At 46.4% G+C, this 19,688-nt stretch overlaps 1 protein-coding gene across 4 annotated transcripts; it reads left to right on the forward strand.

The window, feature by feature from the left end:
• The first annotated feature begins 1,813 nt into the window (after positions 1-1,813).
• CTC1 (CST telomere replication complex component 1) lies at positions 1,814-19,182 on the forward strand. 4 transcript variants are annotated; one of them, XM_075034406.1, is made up of 24 exons: positions 1,814-1,852; positions 1,936-2,084; positions 4,623-4,869; positions 6,381-6,577; positions 8,204-8,348; positions 8,761-9,063; positions 9,233-9,361; positions 9,693-9,919; positions 11,447-11,621; positions 11,706-11,906; positions 12,142-12,268; positions 12,470-12,584; positions 12,926-13,388; positions 13,698-13,787; positions 14,076-14,219; positions 14,504-14,574; positions 15,364-15,473; positions 15,814-15,979; positions 16,231-16,317; positions 16,402-16,561; positions 17,025-17,089; positions 17,354-17,516; positions 17,661-17,787; positions 18,700-19,182. In XM_075034406.1, the coding sequence occupies exons 1-24, from the start codon at positions 1,832-1,834 to the stop codon at positions 18,876-18,878; spliced, it is 3,861 nt and encodes a 1,286-aa protein (XP_074890507.1). In that variant the 5' UTR covers positions 1,814-1,831; the 3' UTR covers positions 18,879-19,182. The 4 variants fall into 4 exon arrangements, 3 of the variants coding, with proteins under 3 accessions (XP_074890507.1, XP_074890509.1, XP_074890508.1); XM_075034407.1 differs by lacking the exons at positions 1,814-1,852; positions 1,936-2,084 and adding an exon at positions 2,160-2,458; XR_012651378.1 differs by lacking the exons at positions 17,025-17,089; positions 18,700-19,182.
• Positions 19,183-19,688: the final 506 nt, after the last annotated feature.

Consider the following 19,688-nt stretch of genomic DNA (forward strand, 5'->3'; position numbering starts at 1 on the left):
CGGCCGTGCTTTTCACGTTAAGTTTGCGCGAAGCTTAAGCGTGTCGTTGTAAGAAAAAGGACTCTCCGCATCTTAACTGCCTTGTCAGCACCTAAATAATTTTAAAGAAAGGTATTTATCAGCCAAAACTAGCATATTTAGAGCCCACCCTGTACTTTTTTAACTTAAACCACCCACTTTCTTGTACACTCCCGTGAACCAGCTGCATTAACAGTGCAAACGTAACAGCAAAGCATACATAACACTTTGCGTGAGCTCTGCTTCATTTAACGTGTGCTCTTAACAATAGCGTTTAGAAAAAAAATACGGTCAGGAATAAGTGGCTGAATGATAAAGAACTCCCCTTTATTTGTTGCCCGTTAAGACCTTGCCCTCGTGCTGTTTCAGAACTACTTCCATTCTTGAGATAACGAGCTGCCCATGTTAGTTAGCCGGTCTCGACTCCTCGCCTGCTAGGGGTGACAGGAATTGGCTGTTCTTTTCTGCAAGAGACAGGTATCACCAACAGAAGGGACCGTGAATGGAAACACCTTCCAGCTGTCAGTTTGTGACAGGGAGCGCTCCCCCCCATTTTCTGAAATCATCTCCGTACTACTGCCAAAGGCGTTAAATTGAGCTACTAAGTGTTGTTTTGGAAGAATATGCCCATTTCACGTGTGTTAAGCCCAAAACACATGTACAATTCACTCTATGCGCTGCCTGAATTGCTGTGGCAATTCCCATGTCCACCACAGAGCTGCTCATCTGGTGAGCGGAAGCCAGCAGTGGCATGGGCACAGGACAAAATAAGGAGGGCCGCAGAGCTACATAGCTCTCTTCCGCACTTCAGGCTTGGAACAGCTCTGACTTTCCAGCTGCAGGTTCCAGGAGGAAAGGAAATGGCAGAATAACCTGTTGCCAGGCTGCAGCCATCTCCCGAGATGGAAAAGGTTTATCAAGTTTTGTCTAGTTCATTTCCTTGCCTTGAACAAGGACAATACAAAATTAGCCCCTAAAGGAAAAATTCTCATGCACCCATGATGAGTATATTCTGTGGAAGAGGAAATCACGGTTTTAATGGATCGTTTCAGATTTATCCCATACTGTCAGATGAGGGGATGAGGCACACCCTCAAAACTTCACGGAGCTTCAGCCTTCCAAAAAAAAGAAAAAACATTTCTCCAGAACCACACAAGTGTCACACAAGAAGAAATCCCCACAAACCTTCACGTTTTACTCCTCCCGCAGCTCGGCTTGGGGAAGAGGGATCTCACGGCCCGCCGCACGCTTGACATTTACGTTAACATCGAACGCATCCGCGCACATCCACTTCCCAGCTTTCACCACAACTCCCAAGCCCACGCCAACCTCCCAGCCCGCCGTCTCCCTGTGGCCTGCCAGCCCTTCAGCGTTCCCCGAGGCTCCGTGACTATGTGCCGCGCTTCTCAGCTCGTCTGTCAGCGCGGCCCCTTTACTCCCGGCCTGCGGAGCCCTGCCGGGTTACCGTTTCTCGCCAGCCCTCTGCGTGAGGGACGGCCCCGGTGAGTGAAAAGGCTCTCACCGCCGTGGTGAGACTTTTTTTACCTCAGGGAGACTTTTTTACCTCAGGGACCGCTGAAATTCGCCCGCCCGCGCAACGACCGGGGGGGACGAGGGGCTGCGACCGCCCCCGCGCGGCGGGGGGCGGGGGGAGCGCCGAGCGGGGGGCGGCGGCGATTGGCCGGAGGGGAGGGAGGGGGCGGAGACCGGCGGGGTTGGCGGCTCGACGGCGCTCCCGGCGGGCCTTGCGCGTTTCCCGCCGCCGCGTCGCCATGGTAACGCCGTGAGCCGCGCGGCCCGGCGTGGCGCTGTCATGGCGGAGCCCAGCGCCGCCGTGAGTGACCCGGGGCGGGGGGAAGGCTCCAGGGTCTCCCCGCGCCCTCGGCGCTGAAGCCCCTTTTTTCCGCTTCTCCTTAGGAGCAGCGCTGGCTGGAGGCGGCTCGGGACTTCGCCCGCCGTGCGCTCCCTGCCAGCGAAGGGCCTGACGGGCCGGAGCCGCCACAGCTGGACGCGGTGCTGCGGTGCCTGCGCAGCGCGGTTGGCGGGGACCTGCCGCTCGGCTACAGGTGACGGCGGCGCGGGGAGGGGAAGGACGGAGAGGGGTGAGGGGACGGAGCCGGGGGGATCCCTCTGGGCCCGGTGCCGGCGCTCTCCCATCGTCCCTAGGCGGCAGGTGCCGGAGGAAGGCCCACACGCACCCGTTGCAGGGCCCGGCTGCAGGCCCGGGCCGGTGGAGCGGAGCTGGCTGGGTCTTCTCGGGAGCTCAGCAGGGCGGCTGGAGCAGCAGCAGCAGGAACAGCAGCAGGAGCAGCCGCCAGGCGAGCGCAGCTCGTTCATGTGCGATGCTTGCCCCGGATGCTGGGTGTGGGAGGGATGTTGTCGAAGACGGGGTAACCGCATGCGTTTTCTTGGCTTCGATGTGCCCCCGATCGCTCTTGCGGTATGATTAAGCACCGTATCCGCTAGTCTGCGGTAGGTAGAGTGTGTAACCAAAGTAGGGCATCTCGCTGAGAACGAGCTGCTGTGCTGCACAGCGTTTGCACGGCGGCTTCCCGGCTGGATCCTGCTAGTCTGCTCGGGAGGCTGGTCCTGGGCATGGTCTCCGAGGCTGCTGGCCAGCTGAGGTCTGCCTTTGAGTGTACACCTTCACAAAGGAGGGGAATCTAGGGTAGTGTTGTCCCTATTTTAGTTGGTAAAAGGCTTTTGGGTGCTTACTGTCATGAAAAACACGCAACTTGCTGAGAGAGCGCCAGATTGGAAGGTTTGGCTCGTCTGGATCTATTTCTCTCTTGCTCCAACTTACAGTGGGAGATTAAAACCCCTGGCACAGGTGGTTTTGGGACAAAGGTCAACTGGAATTGATTAGGGACTTGTGGCCTTTAATTTTATACTAACGGTTTATAAATGTAGGTGGTAGGTCTTTCACACCAGCTAAACTGTTCTCATCTAAGCCATATTTTTTCTATAGACTCTATTTTACAATGTTTAGACCAGAGTTTGGTTTATATTAAGGGGAGTTCATAGAGAAGAGTTGAAAGTGGTTGGTATTTGGCTTGTATGAGGCCAGTGGTCTGTTTGTGAGCAGCATGGTACATCCACAGCTAACCATCAAGCTCTAGAGCACCAGAAGAGGGTCCAGTTAGTCCTCTGTATGGGATAACCAGGATCTGTTACAGGTACTGCTGTAGTTTTGGTTTCTCCCAAAAAGCAGTCAGCACGTGATGAAAACGTGAGCAGCACTGTTCTCCTTGTAGATCATAGGTACCAGAATTATTCCTGGTGCTGCTCTGTCTCTGAGGATGGAGACGTTTGCTTATGTTCTTTTCAGCTAGTCTTTCTCCTGTTCAGATTCCTGCCAAATGCACAACATTACCTGCATAAGTTTATCTCTTCTGATTAATTTTGTATATAAATATTATTTATAGCTGATTCAGACCCATCACTCGTCTAGACTGGTTTCTGGCTTTGAACCTTTGATATCTGACTAATCAAGTGAAACTCTTCAAATTCGTACTCTCTGAATTTGATTATATCCCGCTACTGAGCGAGTGGGTGTTGTGAATAGAGCTCCAGTTTCACAACCTAAAATTGTCAGCTAACCTCACTGAAAACAAGTACCAAAATCACTAGCTGGAGACCAGTTTGTATTTGCTCTTTCAGTGTTGATGTTAGCATGGACAGAGGACTCTTGCTAATTCTCTAGCATAGAGAGCCAGGATGTAAACAATGATGAATGCTGTCATGACCACACAAACACTGAAAAGGCTTAGAATCTAGTGAGGATGCTGCCTTGTTCTCCCGTATTCAGTACCATGGTCAATCTAAGCATGATAGATGCTAAACTGCAGACGGCTTCACATGGGGTTGATTTGGTGCTACATCTCTTTCTCCCCCCTCTCCCCAAAGCCGGGAGGGTAGGTGGAAAGATTCAGGGCTAGCTTGGCTGTGGTCTTATAAGTGAAGGCCCTGTCTAAGATTACTGGCTTGCTGTCTCTCAGCTTTGTATTGTGTAAGCTATCTACAGGAGAGAATTTGTTCCAGAACTGTCACAATCTTCATCTAGAAGTTGTTCAGCCTTGCTTTCACTATAGTTCAGCACTTTTTAGCACCAGATGATGGAATTAGTCTGTATTTAGCTGTGTTCGTTACTGATATGTAAACTGTGTTGAGTAGTTGTTGGGGTTTTCCTCACAGAGTCTCCCATTCAAGCTAAAAATGTCTGATCATATAACTGATAAATGTCTGATAAAATAACTGTTCTCCCTCTCACCTCCCCCAAAAGTACTTGAAAACATGTTCCACTTTGTCAACTTTCAATTATTTTTTTTTTCCAAGTCTTCCACATGCCTGCTCAGGTGGCCATAGTAGCAAAGAATGTCTGTTTTCAGAGATGATGCTCGAGCAAAACAGGTTGACTGAGCTGGGAGAGGTCCCTGATAAATACCAGTGAATGGGTTGATTCTTGCCATGTGGTATCATCAGGCCGTGCCAATAGCTAAGGCTTTTCTGACTTAGCCAAGCTTTGTCCACTGCAGCAATCACTGTAATTCCCAAACTTTGCAGACTGAAGTTTTTCTATAGTCTTGCTTTTCTTTTCTTCCCAGTTTCGTCTCCATCTCTGACCTACAGCATCAGCAGTGCATGCCATGCTGCAGCCACCTGACCTGGAGCACTAATGAATTTAAAGAATGGGCTCATCAAGGACAAGGTGCTTTACCCATGCAGAGCCCTTTGCCAAGGGCTCACCTGATCTTGGTTGGCTATTTAACAGATGGAAGGCAAGAGGACAAAGAGAAGTTGGTAGATGGTTGCCTGTACGTGAAAGACAATACTGGGATAATTCCGTGTGAGGTATGTCCTCAGTCTGAGGGATTCGGTGTTTATTCCCACTTCTGGGGCAGTGTTGCAGACCACCAGGGGCTTCAAGCAGTCTGCCAAAGTCTGTAGCGAGGGAAATAACACATCTATGTAACAGGTGGCAAAACAGCAAGTTCAGATCCTGGGGAGAGGATAGAATATGTCAAATTTGTCATTGCTAGGTGTTGTGGTTTAACCCCAGGCAGCAACTAAGCACCACGCAGCCGATCACTCACTTCCCCCCCTCCCAGTGGGATGGGGAGGAGCACTGAAAAAAGAAAGTAAAACTCATGGGTCGAGATAAGAACGGTTTAATAACTGAAGTAAAATAAAATATAATATTAACAATAATAAAATATAATAATAATAGTAATGAAAACAAATATACAAAAAAAAAAAAAAAAGAAAGAAAACCCAAGAAAAGACAAGTGATGCACAATGCAGTCGCTCACCACCCACTGACTGATGCCCGAGCAGTGATCTGCCCCACCCAGCCAACTCCCCACGGTTTATATACTGAGGGTGACGTTCTATGGTATGGAATATCCCTTTGGCTAGTTTGGGTCAGCTGTCCTGGCTATGCTCCCTTCCAGATTCTTGTGCACCTCCTCGCTGGCAGAGCATGGGAAACTGAAAAATCCTTAACTTAGGATAAGTGCTACTTAGCAACAACTGAAACATCAGTGTGTTATCAACATTATTTTCACACTAAGCCCAAAACTCACTGTACCAGCTACTAAGAAGAAAATTAACTCTATCCCAGCCGCAGCCAGGATACTAGAAGAACAAATATTGAATGCGCTGGTCTGGAAAAAAGAGACAGCCTAATGTACAGTTCTGTTAAATTCTCAGCAGTACGAGGTAGCCTGGGAGACCTAGAGGTCATAGCACAACCCTCTATTTGTTGAATTCCAACTAGTGGAGCAGAAATAACTTTCTGGAGAGTTGTACTGGGTGTTCAGTGATGCACTGATGACATACTTTCAGGAAATAATAACTTGTGTGACAATTGAATTAAAAGCTTTCTGAAGGTCATTGCAAGGGGAGTCTAGACAAGAGGTAGCCCCTAGAGTGGTGACGAAAGAGCATAGAGGTTGTGCTTTCCAAGGAGGTGCAGTCTAGGAAAAAGTTATATTGGTATGAACTTCTAACTGAAAACACAGGGGGAGAGAAAGCAGGTGAGTATTTTAGAAAAATAGTCTGAAAATAACTAAGCCTTGCAGAAAATTAATTATCACCTTGCCAGGAGGGTGTGACTATAGCCCAGGAAATGCTAGCTGTAGAGCTCAGCAAATCCAGATTTGCATCTAGAAGGACAGAAGTTCTTCATGGTAGATAAGAGAGTGAGCAGAAAACACTGTTCTCATTTAGTAATGAAGCCCAGCAGTAGAACAAGAGTTTGTGATGTGCATGCAAGGGCAAATTAGTAATGAACATTGTAATTAATGCTGAGAAAACATACTGCAACTCATCTCAAGCCTTTATCTTGTTATCTTTTGTCTTAGCTCCTGTATTTTCAACTTGAGTGGCTGGATTCACTGTTCCTTTTCCCAAGCTGGTCATATATACCACAGACAGACCAGAGTGCAACAGGGTATGTGGAAATCCTGGTGGATCCAGTGCCAGTAAATCTCCCAAAGGAAGTACCTGACAGCATTCCAGTCACCTACCCGGTATCAGCTGAGCTACTGCTTACCTCCAGGTAAACACCCAGCGTGCTTAACTCCACCATAGCACTGTTGCTCTGGTTTGCCAGGTACTATGAAGAGCACTTGGCTTTAGGAAGAGCCAAATTCTGTTTCTGCCATAGGTGGAAGCATAACAGTGAGCGGTGGAAGTAAAAGTTATACAATAAAGCCACTTTTCATTAATCAGCTGTTTTCCAGGACTTTACTGGAAGTTTTTATTCTGTATTTTGACAAAATAAGACAAATTTTAATTATTTCCAGGTGTATTTTGATCCTACAGAAAGGACATGAGAACAAAGTGATGATTCAACGTTCACTGAGGCTAAAATTCACTCTTTGGATTAGCACAACTTTTTCTTTTTTTTGAACCTACAGTGAACCAAAAGTATTATTGAAAGTAATTCTAGATTCTAATATGAAATTAATGTACACTACCAGTCAAGTTCTTATCAGATTGCTGAGATAAAGGTGCCCGTTGTCTTTAGTGGAAATAATACTTACAGTATGTGAGAATGTAACCAGTGGAATTGCAAATCTTACTGAAGCTGATAATTTCAGGTTGTGCTTGATCATGTTTTATGTTCTTGAGTAGAGAATTCTTGATGTAATATAATAACAATAAAATGTCACTAATCAGGCTGCTTTAGTTTCTTTTTAGTTTTGTTTTAATTGGGTTTATCTGCTTGTGAGAAACTTACTTTAAGCTTAAGTGTTTGATTTAGCTCAACAGACCTTTCTAAAACAAGAAAACTATTTCCATATTTCAGTGTACACTCTCAGGCTTTAACATAAAGTTCCTCTGCTATTCCATGGTATCTGACCAATTTTCCATGTTCCTTCTTTAAAACCTTACCAATAGAGTGCTGGTACTAGTGTGTGTGGATGTCCTGGTATTTCTTCTTAAAAAAATCATAAAGTTAGATAATTGTTTAAATGTTTTAGAATCAAGAATGTGTTTGTTTAGAGTAAGTAGGATGGTTATATTCAAGTCCCTTAGGAGTTGAAATGAAAATGACAAATGAAATTACAAACATTTGTTTGTTTGAAATTAATATTTTTTTTCATTTTTTTGAAATGAAAGTTTGAAATGACAAACAGAAATGATTGAATAAATGTCACCTCTCTCCTCTCATCTGCTTTCAGTTTTGCTGCTCTTTCACCCTGTGCCAAGTTTGTTAGGAAGACTCCGTTGTTGCTTTAGGGCCTCTTTTGTTTATAGGCTTGGAGCTTCCACAGTGTCACATTCCATGGATCTGCAAAGCTGAGTTCTGTTTTCTGCTGAAGAATTGCTTGTGACTTTTTTTTTTTCCCTTTTGACCTATAATTAGCTTCTTGTTTGTGGTAAAGCTTTTTATAATCTGGCTGTTGTCATGGAACATGTGAATTTGTTCAACACAATCCTGCTGTCTTCAAATATCAATTTTTTTTAAAATATCAAAGGGATTTAGTATATGAAAGTTAAAGTAAGAATTTTGTAGCCAAATATTGTCTTGAAAACCTCTGAGAGATGGACCATATTACCTTGTTGGATCCTTTATTTCCAGAAAGTGCATGCTGCATATTTGCTTATTTTGCTTTTGAGATACTTTTGAGTTCTTTGTTCATCTCTGATTTCCTTTGCCTCCTCCATTGCCCTCTAGGATTCCATGTAAGAAAAGATCAAACCTCACTGTGGCAGGTGAATTGACCAGACTCGGGCCTCTCCTTTGTGTTCACCACAAGACATTCTTCTTTCTGTTTCTGAAGTGCTTCACCTCAGCTGTTTGGTTCCCTGTGCTGGTGCAGGTAAGTCCTTGGAATTTTGCTCACAAAGTCACTGTCTGTATCTGTGTATGTGCTAGTTAATTAATTCTTTGAAGCTTGCCCTTGACTTTCTGGGTTGATTTATTCTTTCTTTTACTAGTGATTCTCTCTTTTTTTTCTTTTTTTTCTTTCTTTCTTTATTTATTTATTTATTCCATGCACCCTACAATAGTCCTTGTATGTAAGAAGTCTAGTCCTATGCCCTGCAGAAATACAGCCCTCCTCCCTCATGCAGTTGCAGTGTCCCAGAACATCTTGGAGATACCACCCTTTTGCTAAGAGTGCGAGGCAGTCTTCTCAAAGGAAAAGGTTTTTTGGATGGGGTTACTGGGGTTGGGAAGAACTTTTTCCAGTGCAGGAGATGCTGATGTCGCTTTTGGTTTCTCTGGTCTAGAAGCCCAACCAGCTGGCATGGCATCATATACTCCAGTTGGGTCGCAGTTACACAATAACAGGCCTGAGTATGTCCAGCCTGAAGAAATCTGGACACAGGATGTTTGTCACCGGCGTTTCTTCCTGCCTTCTGCCCTACTGTGCAGAGCAGGTGAGGGAGCAGACACTGGACAGTGCTTTACAAGGCGAATCCACTGAATCGTCTTCCCTTGAGACTGCTGAGCAGCTCAGTGACTCCTTGGAGCTGGGAGTTGAAGAGGAGAGGCCAAGATCAACCAAAGAGTCCAAAATCATCTCATATGTGGTAAGGATTCGCAGGCTTAACCTTCACCCACTCATGCTCTAGGGTTTCAGCTCCTGGCCTGCAAGGTCTTATTTTCGTCATGAATTTATTTCCTTATTGCTCAGGCCTATGAGTCTTTTATGTTCTGGGACTCTACACTCCTGTAACTTTCTGTTTGCTTTCTATTTAGGGAACTGTCACCAAAATCCTCAATGTCCAAGCTGGTCTCTTTTTACTGGATAACAAAGTCTGCTTGTGCCTTAGTTACCAGCAATTGTTGAACTCGGCCCGTGGACTCCGACCAGGAGCATGCGTAGAGGTAAGCTGAGACTTATGAGTCTTAAAACATTCAGTGGAAAAGACTCAGGCCCTGGGGACGGCTCACAAGTGTGTGGGTCAACAGAAGACTATGGGAAGATTGGAATTATTTTGGCGAGTATCTGGAACAAAATTGGGGATCTTACTGTCTAGGCTTGGTCATGAGAGTCAAAATTACTATTATCTGATTCCTCCCTAAGCAGTGCCGGTTTCTCAGGCCCATTGGGTTTATAGACAATCCAGTAGAGTGACGAAGAATTTAGGGTAGGGTGATGGGTTTGGGGACTGGTGGAAAACTAGCTGTCTCTTAAGTGTATGTCTGTGTATCTCAGCTCATCGATGTCCACCTCCTGCAGAAGCCTCTGGTATCCTTCCCTTTCATTGTACTTGGTGCTTGCCTGAGCAGCACTGTTGTGCTGAAGAGTTTTTCAAGGCTCAGCACCCCCTACCAGTCACCGGCCTCTTCAGGAAATCTCTACTTACAGCTGCTCTTCCGCTACAATCTTGGTATGCCGCTCTACCTCTGGCTGGTGAGCCTCCTGGAGATGTTTGAGGAGAGGTGAGGACAGTTCTCCTGAAGTCAGGCTATGCGTAAATGTGCTTTGTAGGCTACCTGGGTGCCTTCTAGACCAAGGGTTCACAAAATTATTGTGCTTTGATACTAAGAGCAGCAGCAAATGCTTCTGATTTACAGGCCTAAGTAAGCTGTTCATCTAGATTTCACATCATGTCCAGTTGCTTGTACCTTGCCGTTGTTCTTATGAGAAAATTCTGTACATTCTTCAAGTGCATGTGCAGTAAGCCCACTGCTCTTGGGAAGCTGCAGCACTCCAGAGCATGTGCTCACATACTCCTGCCTACAAAGTTTTTCTCCTGAAATATGGAAGCACTGTAGGGATGTCTGCCTGCCAGCATGGTTTGCTTGCCAAATCAAGGTGGGCACTGAGGCTGGAGCTGGAAACGGCTGCTACAACCAGATCACAACCGATAAAAAGGCTCTGGTATCCTGGCTGCTCATGGAAGTAGCAGCAGCTGCTCAACATATCACCTTGAGATATTCTGAGTATTGCCAGTAGCATAAGCATTTGTTTGAGAGCTTCTGTCTTAGCAGATTTTCCCACACATGCTTATCTCTGGGTCTTCCAGACGGCTTCCTGCTCTCCCTGATGGCTGCACTCTGTTTGCATGACAGCCGTGGGCCAGTTTCTGGGTTTACTTCTGGGTTCTGTTAGTGAAAATATTTGTGTTTGTTCTGGAATAGTTATGGTTGATCAGTGTAACTTCTGCTTTGGACTCTAAAAACTGAAATGTATATATTTAATCTGGGGCAGTCAAGTAGCAGTTTATAGAATGCTCAGTTTTCCTGTGCTTTACTGGCACTGTGGAATTTTTACCATGATTTCCAATAAAACAGCATCAGTTTGCCCCAGGAATGATGCTAGCTATAAGTTTCAGTTTTTATTAGCTTTTTCACTTTCTTTAAATGTGATTGCTAAGTCCTGCTACTGCTTGAAAATTGGTTCAGTGAGTTAGTTGCTATCTCTTTTTATTTGAGTTCATTTTCTGTTATTAAGCTGTATTTTGACTGGCAGTGTGATCACTTCCAGGCATTCAAAAGCAGTGAGCTAAACTTCTGAAAGGAATGCAACGTGAGGAAAATACTGGAACAAGAGCAGCCTGTGGTTGTTTCTGTCTTGTGATTTTTTGCATCCTGTAAAACAAAGCCAAGTATACCTAACATGAGTAATCATATCAAGCTTAGCCAAAAAGCACGGAGATCCATTTGTGTGAGTTAGAGGGAGATTATTTTTGGGTGGTTTGGGTTTTTTTGTCCACTTGAGTTTCAAGATTTTGCCAGTCTGTCCATTTCTGTGTATTTTCCTATTCCTTGTCTGCTTGCCTGGCATAAATCTGCATTGCCCTTAAATGTTCCCTTTTTTAATCACTTCATGTTCTTTTTGTGCTCTCCTTAGTTCTTGTACTACACAGCATATTCACTCATAACAAGCAGAAAGAATCCATGACTTGCATGCAAAACTCACTAAAAAGTAAGGACTGCTAATGCTTCTGTCATAATTTTTTTCAGGTTTTCTTGTTTCTTTGGGCGCCATCGACCGTTGCTTAGGTCTACGCACCGAAGCGCTGGAGCTGCTGAGAAATTCCTTGTCCCTCTTCTGCAAGCTGTGGTGCCAGATAGAGAGGAAGCAAGAGATATTTATAATGAAATTCTAGCAAAAGTACACCAGTGTCCCCTGCAGAAGGTGAGTAGATGCTCTGTGGGCTGTTTCCTGTTTGTCTGATGGGAAGAAACTCAGCTGGTTCATTCTTTCTCTCTTTTTTCTTAGTATATGACCCTGAACCCCCCATGCCAGGCCCCATCTCTGTCTACAGTTTGTCATGTGGCAGAACAGAAGAGCTGGGAAGGCTTCAGTCCATCACAGCTGCTCTCCCCCTTGGAGGCACAGCACATGGGCACCCAGGAGCTGAATCGCAGACTGACCTGGTCCTACTACACAGTCTCACCAGGAAGTTTCCAGCCCCGACTGGTAAGTGCCTTATTCCCTTTACTGTCTGTGCCTTGAGAGTTCCCGGTTCTCCCCATGCTTTCCAGCACCCTGTCTGATGCAAGCCTGTTCCTCCTTTTAGGGAATGACACTGCTTTTCTCAGCTGTGGTATGTTGAACGCAGGCTGAATTCGGGCTGCCGCTATGCACGCTTTGATTTATGGCCTTCAAAGACGGGAAGTGTTTGATGCTCTTTGCAGCTTCCTTTCTGTTGCAGATACTACTGGGTGTGCTGAGAGTCTCCTCCAGGAGCAATTCCCTCCAGCTGCAGGACAAGAGCAGCACGCTTCCCTGTGTGATAGCCCGTAAGGATGGTAGCCCCTTCACCCATACAGCTCTCCTAGGTATGTCCCACTAAGCTAAATTGGGGAGTGCTGAGCTTTTGCTGTTCTGCCATCCAGCTCCAAAGCAAGGAAGAGGAGACTTGGTACGGATATGCTGAACTGTCACTGCCTGGCCTTGTGACTTTAAAATGAGGAAATTGAGCTCGCTGTTTTTATGTTCTCTTTTTACTAGCTCAGCTCCTTTCTCTGATGTGTTTCCAGGATCGCTCTTGCAGGTGGAAAGCTACCAACTCATAGTGGAGAGATTCCTTCAGACTGATTTTCCCTCCTGGGAGCACCTGGAAAATCTGGAGCATGTAAGGGAGAAAAAAACCAGGTAAGTCCCTTTATTCAGTACACAAGTAAAATCGTTACACTCCAGTTCCACAGTTATTTTGGACTATGGTGAAGCTGCTTATCAGCATAGTATTTCAATGCCAAAGCAACTGTCTTTTGCTATTTGGAGAAAAGGAGATCTTTATCAGCAACAAACCCACCATCTCCATTTTGTTCAGCATACACCCTGCCTGGTAGCTGCCCTCTACCTCACCCTTTCCCACTGCTCCTGCTGAATACCTGCAGGGCACTCACCAGAAGTACTTTTCCCAGATAACGGCTTGTTTTGGACAGCCACCTGTCAGGAACAGGGAGTTTCACTGCTACCATTTGTCATTTCAGTATCTATGTGCAGTTCTACTTTGAGGATGTTCAGGTTCTCCATGCTGCTGAAGGACAAATCCAGAAATGCCTTAGGAGTGAGAACAGCTCCTCTTTGAGGAAGAAGGATGACAGCAGCTTGACATCTGAGCTGGAAGCCCCAGAGGCAAAAATGCTGAAGCTGGAGGATCCCAAGCCAGATACTCACAGAGATGAGAACTGTCAGGGGGGCCAGAGCAGCACTAGAAGAACCAGCTGTGTATCTCGCCTATTCTTGGTTACCCAGAAAGAGGGTCTTATGTTACGCAATTACCAACTACCCGGACAAAAAGTTGGAGAAGGACGGGAGCTGCAGCACAGTTTCCAAGCCACAGTGCTGTGGCTGGGCAGACCTCAGCTCTGGAGCCACCCCAGAGAAACTGGGAATCTACCGGAGCTGGAGGAGAGCGGCTGCAATGGAGAAGAGAGCGTGACACGGCAAGAAGTGAGGCGGGAGGCAGCTTTGGGGTGTGGTTTGATAAGTCTGGGAGCTGGCTCCTCGGGCAGCCTGTGTGATAATTAAGTATCTAGATTCCTAATCAGCGGGAAAGTGATTTTTGTGTTGGGTACAGATGTATGTTTATGCAGGCAACTTCCTTGTGCCTACCCAAGGGAGTTCCATCTCCTCACCTTACTTCTCAATCAAGACATTGTCTGCTCGGCTTGCTCTCTTCTTGCTGTATTTTTAATTTCCTATCTTTTTCCTAACTCTTCTCATCACCTTTTCTCTCTCTCTCCTCCCTTCCCCCGCCAGGCACTACTGCTCTTTATGAGGAAGTCTCTACGATGGTTTCCATTTCTGCACCTGGATGGGCTGTATCGCTTCATTGTGCCCTGCTGTTCGGTAAGAGAGAGGTTGTCTTGCTGTTTCCTCTTGGAGACTTTTGCTGAACTGCATGTGGGAGTTGAGGAGTCAGAGGGTGACTAAGGTCTTTTCGAGGTTTGGAATTCCCATCTGTCTTGCCAAGGAACTGCTTCAGTTCTGTGTTCGGTTAAAACTCGCAGTGCTCTGAGTTCAGTGAATATTTTTTTTTCTTTAAACTGTTGTTCTTCAGTGGCCCTTTTTTTCCTATATAGCTTTCATCGCCTTCCTTTAATACTCTTCTTTCTTGCCTTATCGCTCTTCTCTCAGGACTTGGAAGTGTTTGACAAGCTCTGTTTTCCACCTGTGCCAGCAAAGTTACTGAGCAGGTCATCCTGCCCCCTGTGCCTGCCTGTCCAAGATACCTGGCACTTACAGCACGAGACATGGATCTCCTGTCTGACTGAGCACCAGGTACGCAGTGCCTTATTGCTCTGGGCTTTCACAGGCGACTTGTAGATCTCTTCAGAACTACTTCAGAAAATTATTGATACAGAATGTCTTGTTGATGAGACGGTTCTGCTCTAAGTGCCATCAGAGGCTGCTGCTGGGCTTCACATTTTCCTGCCTCAGAATTAATCTGGGAAGGAAGCATCAGTTGCCTAACGTACTTGTCTTTAAGAGCTTGTCTTTACTGCTCTGGCTGGGGATAGCTATAAACTGCAATCCATCTGAGGCTGTGTCTCCCCCACTTATAGCTGGCAGCCATGTCGGTGCAGACAGGCATGGACCAGAGAATTTCCTCCATTCCAGAAGTACTTAGCAGCAGGTATGTTGGTCTGCCCCAAATGTCGTGTGACCGTGTCTTAGGGAATGGGTCTGTGTTCATCTTTACTGGAGGCAGTACTACATTAAACAGCAATGAATTATCCACCCTAGGAATATGGTTTGGAAATCTTCTGTGTTCAAGTAGTCCAGACTGCCCTCATCCTGTTTCTCAAAGCTAAAGGGATTGCAGGTGACAAGACTGCAAAATGGTGTCCAGAAAAAGTTTGAGCTGCTGCTAGTGTGAACTAGGTCCCAAAGGTCTCTGCTAAATTCCTATCAGAAGTGGAAACAGGCGCAGCAGGGAAATGAGGCTGAATGTGTGATGGTTTTTGTTGTTTTTTGATTGTTTTAGCGTAACTTTCTCAAACAAATACTAGGGTTAGAAGCTTTTCTGTTCAAAGCATGTTTAATCTGGGGTGATATGCATGCATGCTGAAATCTTCACCAGTGCCTTACGGTAAACTGGGTTTTTGCTTGGCTTCCTCACCTAATTAAGAAAAACAATTAGGAGTTAAGCAGATAGGAAGGCTGTAATACCTCTCCCTTTTTCTTCTTCACTGCTGAGCCTGGAGAAGCAGAAAGTGAGTTAAAGGGGCCTCTTGTCCCTGTGTGGGGTAGGCTGCAGCAAGCTTCCCTCAATCCAGTAGCTCAGGTGCTCAAGGGCAGGTTCCCCTGAAACCAGGCTCAAGCAACAGCACTCCACCTCACCCTGTTATTTGTGGCAATCTTGAAGTCAGGCCTTCTGCTCCCTTTGTCTTCAGGCTGGACAGAAATCCTGGTCTGCTCTCAGTTTCACAGGTTCCCTTGTTTCTTTCTCTGGTGAGATAATGGAGAGAACCTTGTGTGCCTCTCCCAAGAATGAGAAGCCATCTGTGACTGTCAGCCTTCAAAAGCAGAAGGGTAAGATTGTGACAGCCTGTAAGGTAACAACAGGTTGATTCTTGCTTCCTTCTGCTTCAGAGAGACAGTGCACTTGGCTAACTGCGCTCCTGTATCTGACAATAGTGGAAGTAGGCCAGGATGTTGCATCCCATTGCATGTCAGATGGCTGGGAAACTGTACACTGCATGTGTGTTGGGGATGGGAATGGGAATACCGTACCTGGAAAATCTGTGAGGTGGAACAGTGATAGCCTCATTGTGATGGGAGGGAAAACACCTCTAGCAGGTCAGCTCAGTGACAGACTATGCTACCTGTGTGCGAGTGAGCTCATGGTGCGTGTGGTTCTGTTCCTCCTCAGGGAGCCTGCTAGCCAGTGGTCACAGCGTGAAGCTCAGCGTCTCAGTTGCTCCAGGCTCCCCTGTTGTGGTGGACGTTTACATTGCTGCCACCTATCTGCAGCATCTCTGGGGTTTGCTACCTGGAGCCAAGATCCTCTTCCAGAACTTGGAACGCAAAATCTCAAGGTACCCCTGTCTTTAGAGCCCTGATCTAGGCCACAGCTCTGACCTCTCTTACTGTCTTTGAAACCAGCTCTTAATCTCTCCTCTTGTGTGGACTTTCCTTATCCCTTGTCCATACCCTTGTGTCTCCCAATCCCTTACTGCAGATTATTTTCCTATTGTGTTACAGATGAAGATCAGCCCAGACATCCCAAAAAGACTGAGTGGTTTGGTTTCTACGAGCTCTTTCTGACATCTACTCTTTCATATTGCAGATTCCATAATGTTTACTGCACATACATTGCCTCCAGCTGTGTGAGCATCATATCTCTGCCAGCTTCTCACCTACCTGTTCCTTCCAGGTGAGTCCAGAGTCTGTTCCCACGTTACAGTGTCCCAAGAAAGGTTTCTATGTACCAAGCTTCTCACATTCCCATTTCTTCTAGTCCTGCAGGAGAAGCCTCCTCCCCCTCACTAGTGTTTCTATCCAGCTTGCAACCTCACCTGCAAAACCTGCCCCAGGCACGGATTTTATGCCACTTGTCCTGTGTACGGACTCTGTCCCTGCAGTGGGTTTGCTCACTTTGCAGCAGCATCTTCAAAGAGGTATTCAAGCTTCCACAGAGATCATTTGTGAGGAGCCTTGCAGATTTCCTACTCTGACACATCCTTTGCTACCATGTAGAAGAAATTCCAAAAACTTTTTCCAGTGTCTGAAAAGGACTTGCATATTAGAAAGGGGCCAAAGTGACAACCCATTAGAAGTATGTGTCTAATACCAGGCAGGCTGGCAGCTAGGACTGGGGGTGAAGTGAGGACATTGATGGGGAGAATCCTACTCTGTTAATGCTCTGCTTTTCCCATGTTCACTGCTGTTGGGGTTCAGCACCTTGCAGCAGGTGATTTTTCTCTCCATACAAACTTTTTCCCAAGACACTCACTGGAAATGCAGTGCGGTTCTTTAATCCTTTGTGTACTTAATTAGGGGAGGGTTAAAAGAAGCAGTGGCCCTTCCCCTTCTCTCTCTTATACCCACCCATACATAGCTGTAGCTTTACTCTTTCTTCAGGGGAGGTGCACCCGACACAATCCACCATGTCCATCACACACAGGAGTGAGGCAAGCCAGTGCATGGTAAGCACTGTAGAGATGGGGTATGGGAAGAGGTGTGTAGGAGGGAACAAATTACACCACAAAGGGGAGGGGAAAATCAGATCAAGGGTGGGATGTGGACAGAATAGCAAAGACAGAAGTTAGAGTTGTTATGTCTTCCCAGATGCGAACAAACCTCTGTCTCTCTCTTTACTGAGATCCGTTTTCTGGGACATGACTCTTGTGAGGGAGCCAGGCATTGTCCTGACCTCCCTCTGCATCTTATTCTGCCTGGTCTCTCCATAGGGTGCTGGTGGAGGACGGAACGGGTGAAGCTTTGGTCATGTGCAGGAACCAGCATGTGGCAGCAATGCTGGGCCTGAGCCTTCTCGAGTGGGAAGCTCTGCAGAACTCTGTGCAGAGCAGGGGCAGAGTCTCCATTGAGCATGGGGAAGCTACTGGCACGGGGGTGAGTGGGTTATTCCGGTAGCGATTGCAGCGTGCTGGGCTTGAGCCTCAGCCGGACTGGGTTTCCCTTTGGTGTGGGTGTTCCAGTGGCTCCCTGCCTCCCTACTGCGCACGTTCACTGGCAACATACCCTTTCCTTCGTCAGTGTGTAGAGGAACCTGAGGATCTCATTGCTTGCTACCTAAGGAGCCTGTGCAGGAGTCCTCTCATCTGTCGCCCTATCCTGCTGGATTTCAGCCTAAACAGGAAGCCCTCCAAGATTCTGCAGCCTGGTAAGACAGCACTGTTGGCTTTTGTAATATTTAGCGTGGGAAGGAAGGGAGGAGCCATCTCGCCAGGCTGGGGAAGGAGAGCTGCCCACAAAGCAGGCTCTTTGGAGGATTTCCATGGAATTGTGAATTCTGTAGTATAGAGCTAAGATGTTGCAAAAATACAGAAATAATATTATAAAAGTCACTACCTACAATATTATATATTTTCTACTTACACAGAAGCATAGAGCTGTTTTAGAGCAAGGTTCCCAGTCCTTGGATGGGAATGGGATTCTGGCCAGCCAGAGTTACTGTGCAGACCTCTCAAATCAAGTGGGTTTTGACTTTAGACAGGACAGCAGGTAGTGTCAAGACTAGGCCTGGAAATCCTCACCATGGCCACAGAATTTAAAGTGCTGAAGAGTTTTGAATTCGTAGGTGCTGATGTCTGTGCTTATGCTGCCACAACTCTGCAGCTGCTGTGTTAAGGGGACGTTATTCTTAGCTGCTTGCACTAACAGTAGTGCTTGAGTATGAGTCCAGCTGCTGCAGGGGTTGATTTGCTAAGCTCACCAGAGGGTGCTCTGCTGTGGAGATGTTATCTTTTGGCTCTCATGTAACTCTTGTCTGTAAGGCCAGGCTGCTGGTAGTGGTAGAAGACACAAAGCTCACTTCATCAGCTATGTGAGCAGCACATAGTTCACAGCGTTTCACAGTGTAGAATGTTTGTTTCCTCCTAATTGGAGGGATGCTGGCCAAACGCGTTCATCTGCTTACATCCTGGATTCATTAATCATGCTGTCCTTTGAGGTTTAGCAGTTGCCAAGCAGCTGCTGCAAGGCCTTCCCTCCCCCAGAAACTTCTACAGCTGTCTGCTAGAACAGAGTGGGAGCCCTTTACTGAGCTGTTACAGGTTGTGTCTTTCCCCTTCAGCTCCACCACAGCTGAGAAATTTTCGGTGCGGTGAAGTGGAGTTTGTGTCACAAGTGGGACCTCGGCTGAACCTGCTGTGCCTGAATGTAGAAGAAGTGGAACAAGACGCCTTAAGCTATCTGAACAGCGAGAGGATTAGGAGGACGTCTACTCACTGCCAAGTGGAAGCCACTGCTTAACCTCTGTCCCAATTGGAGAGGAGTTATGGAATTACCTACTGGGATTGGGAGCTTTTTTTAATCCCCTTTCCAGTAGGAGCATGAGCCTGTGAGCACAGGGTGAAAGGTGCAATCAAGAAGCTGCTGTGACTTGTGGAATTCCTGAATGGTTGTTCTGGACCATTGCCACCAGCAATACTGGGCTGTTCTTTTGGAAGAGAGATATTCAGTACTTCCTACATGATAGCAGTTGCTTTGGGCCTACGACATACACAGATGTGTATTTTATGTGATAGTATCTACTAAATAAAGCTATTAAAATACAGTTTTAATAATACCGTATCTATTTTAGTATTAGGGTTTACTTGCTATATGGGGAATGAGGCAGAAAGTAGATCCTTGGTTTATGAGCCAGAACCAGGCATTTTGCAGATCATTTTGCGAAACTGTACAGTCGCCACAAGGGATAGTCTTCTTAACCCAATTGAAATTAATAAGATCATGTTTTTAAAGCATTTCCTTCCTCCAAGAATAGAAGGGAAGTGAATAAGTTACTGTTGGGAAACTAAATCATAGTACTAAATCACGGGACTATATGGGCACTGTTTTGCAGCTTAAACAGTGGCCCAAACATTACGTGGGGCGAGTAGCAAGAGGAAGGCAGTGAGCTGTGATACAAACTCACAACATGCTGTAGGCTTGCCCATCTGTTCCTGATTAGAAAGGGGATGACTGCAATGCCACGTGCCAGTAGCCACGGTGGCACGGCAGATTAACCAATACAACGTGTGGGAGATCACCCTATGAAGAGATTCCTCTCCTGTCTGCTTG

The sequence above is a fragment of the Buteo buteo genome, chromosome 8, assembly GCF_964188355.1.
Source record: "Buteo buteo chromosome 8, bButBut1.hap1.1, whole genome shotgun sequence".
Taxonomy (NCBI): Eukaryota; Metazoa; Chordata; class Aves; order Accipitriformes; family Accipitridae; genus Buteo; species Buteo buteo.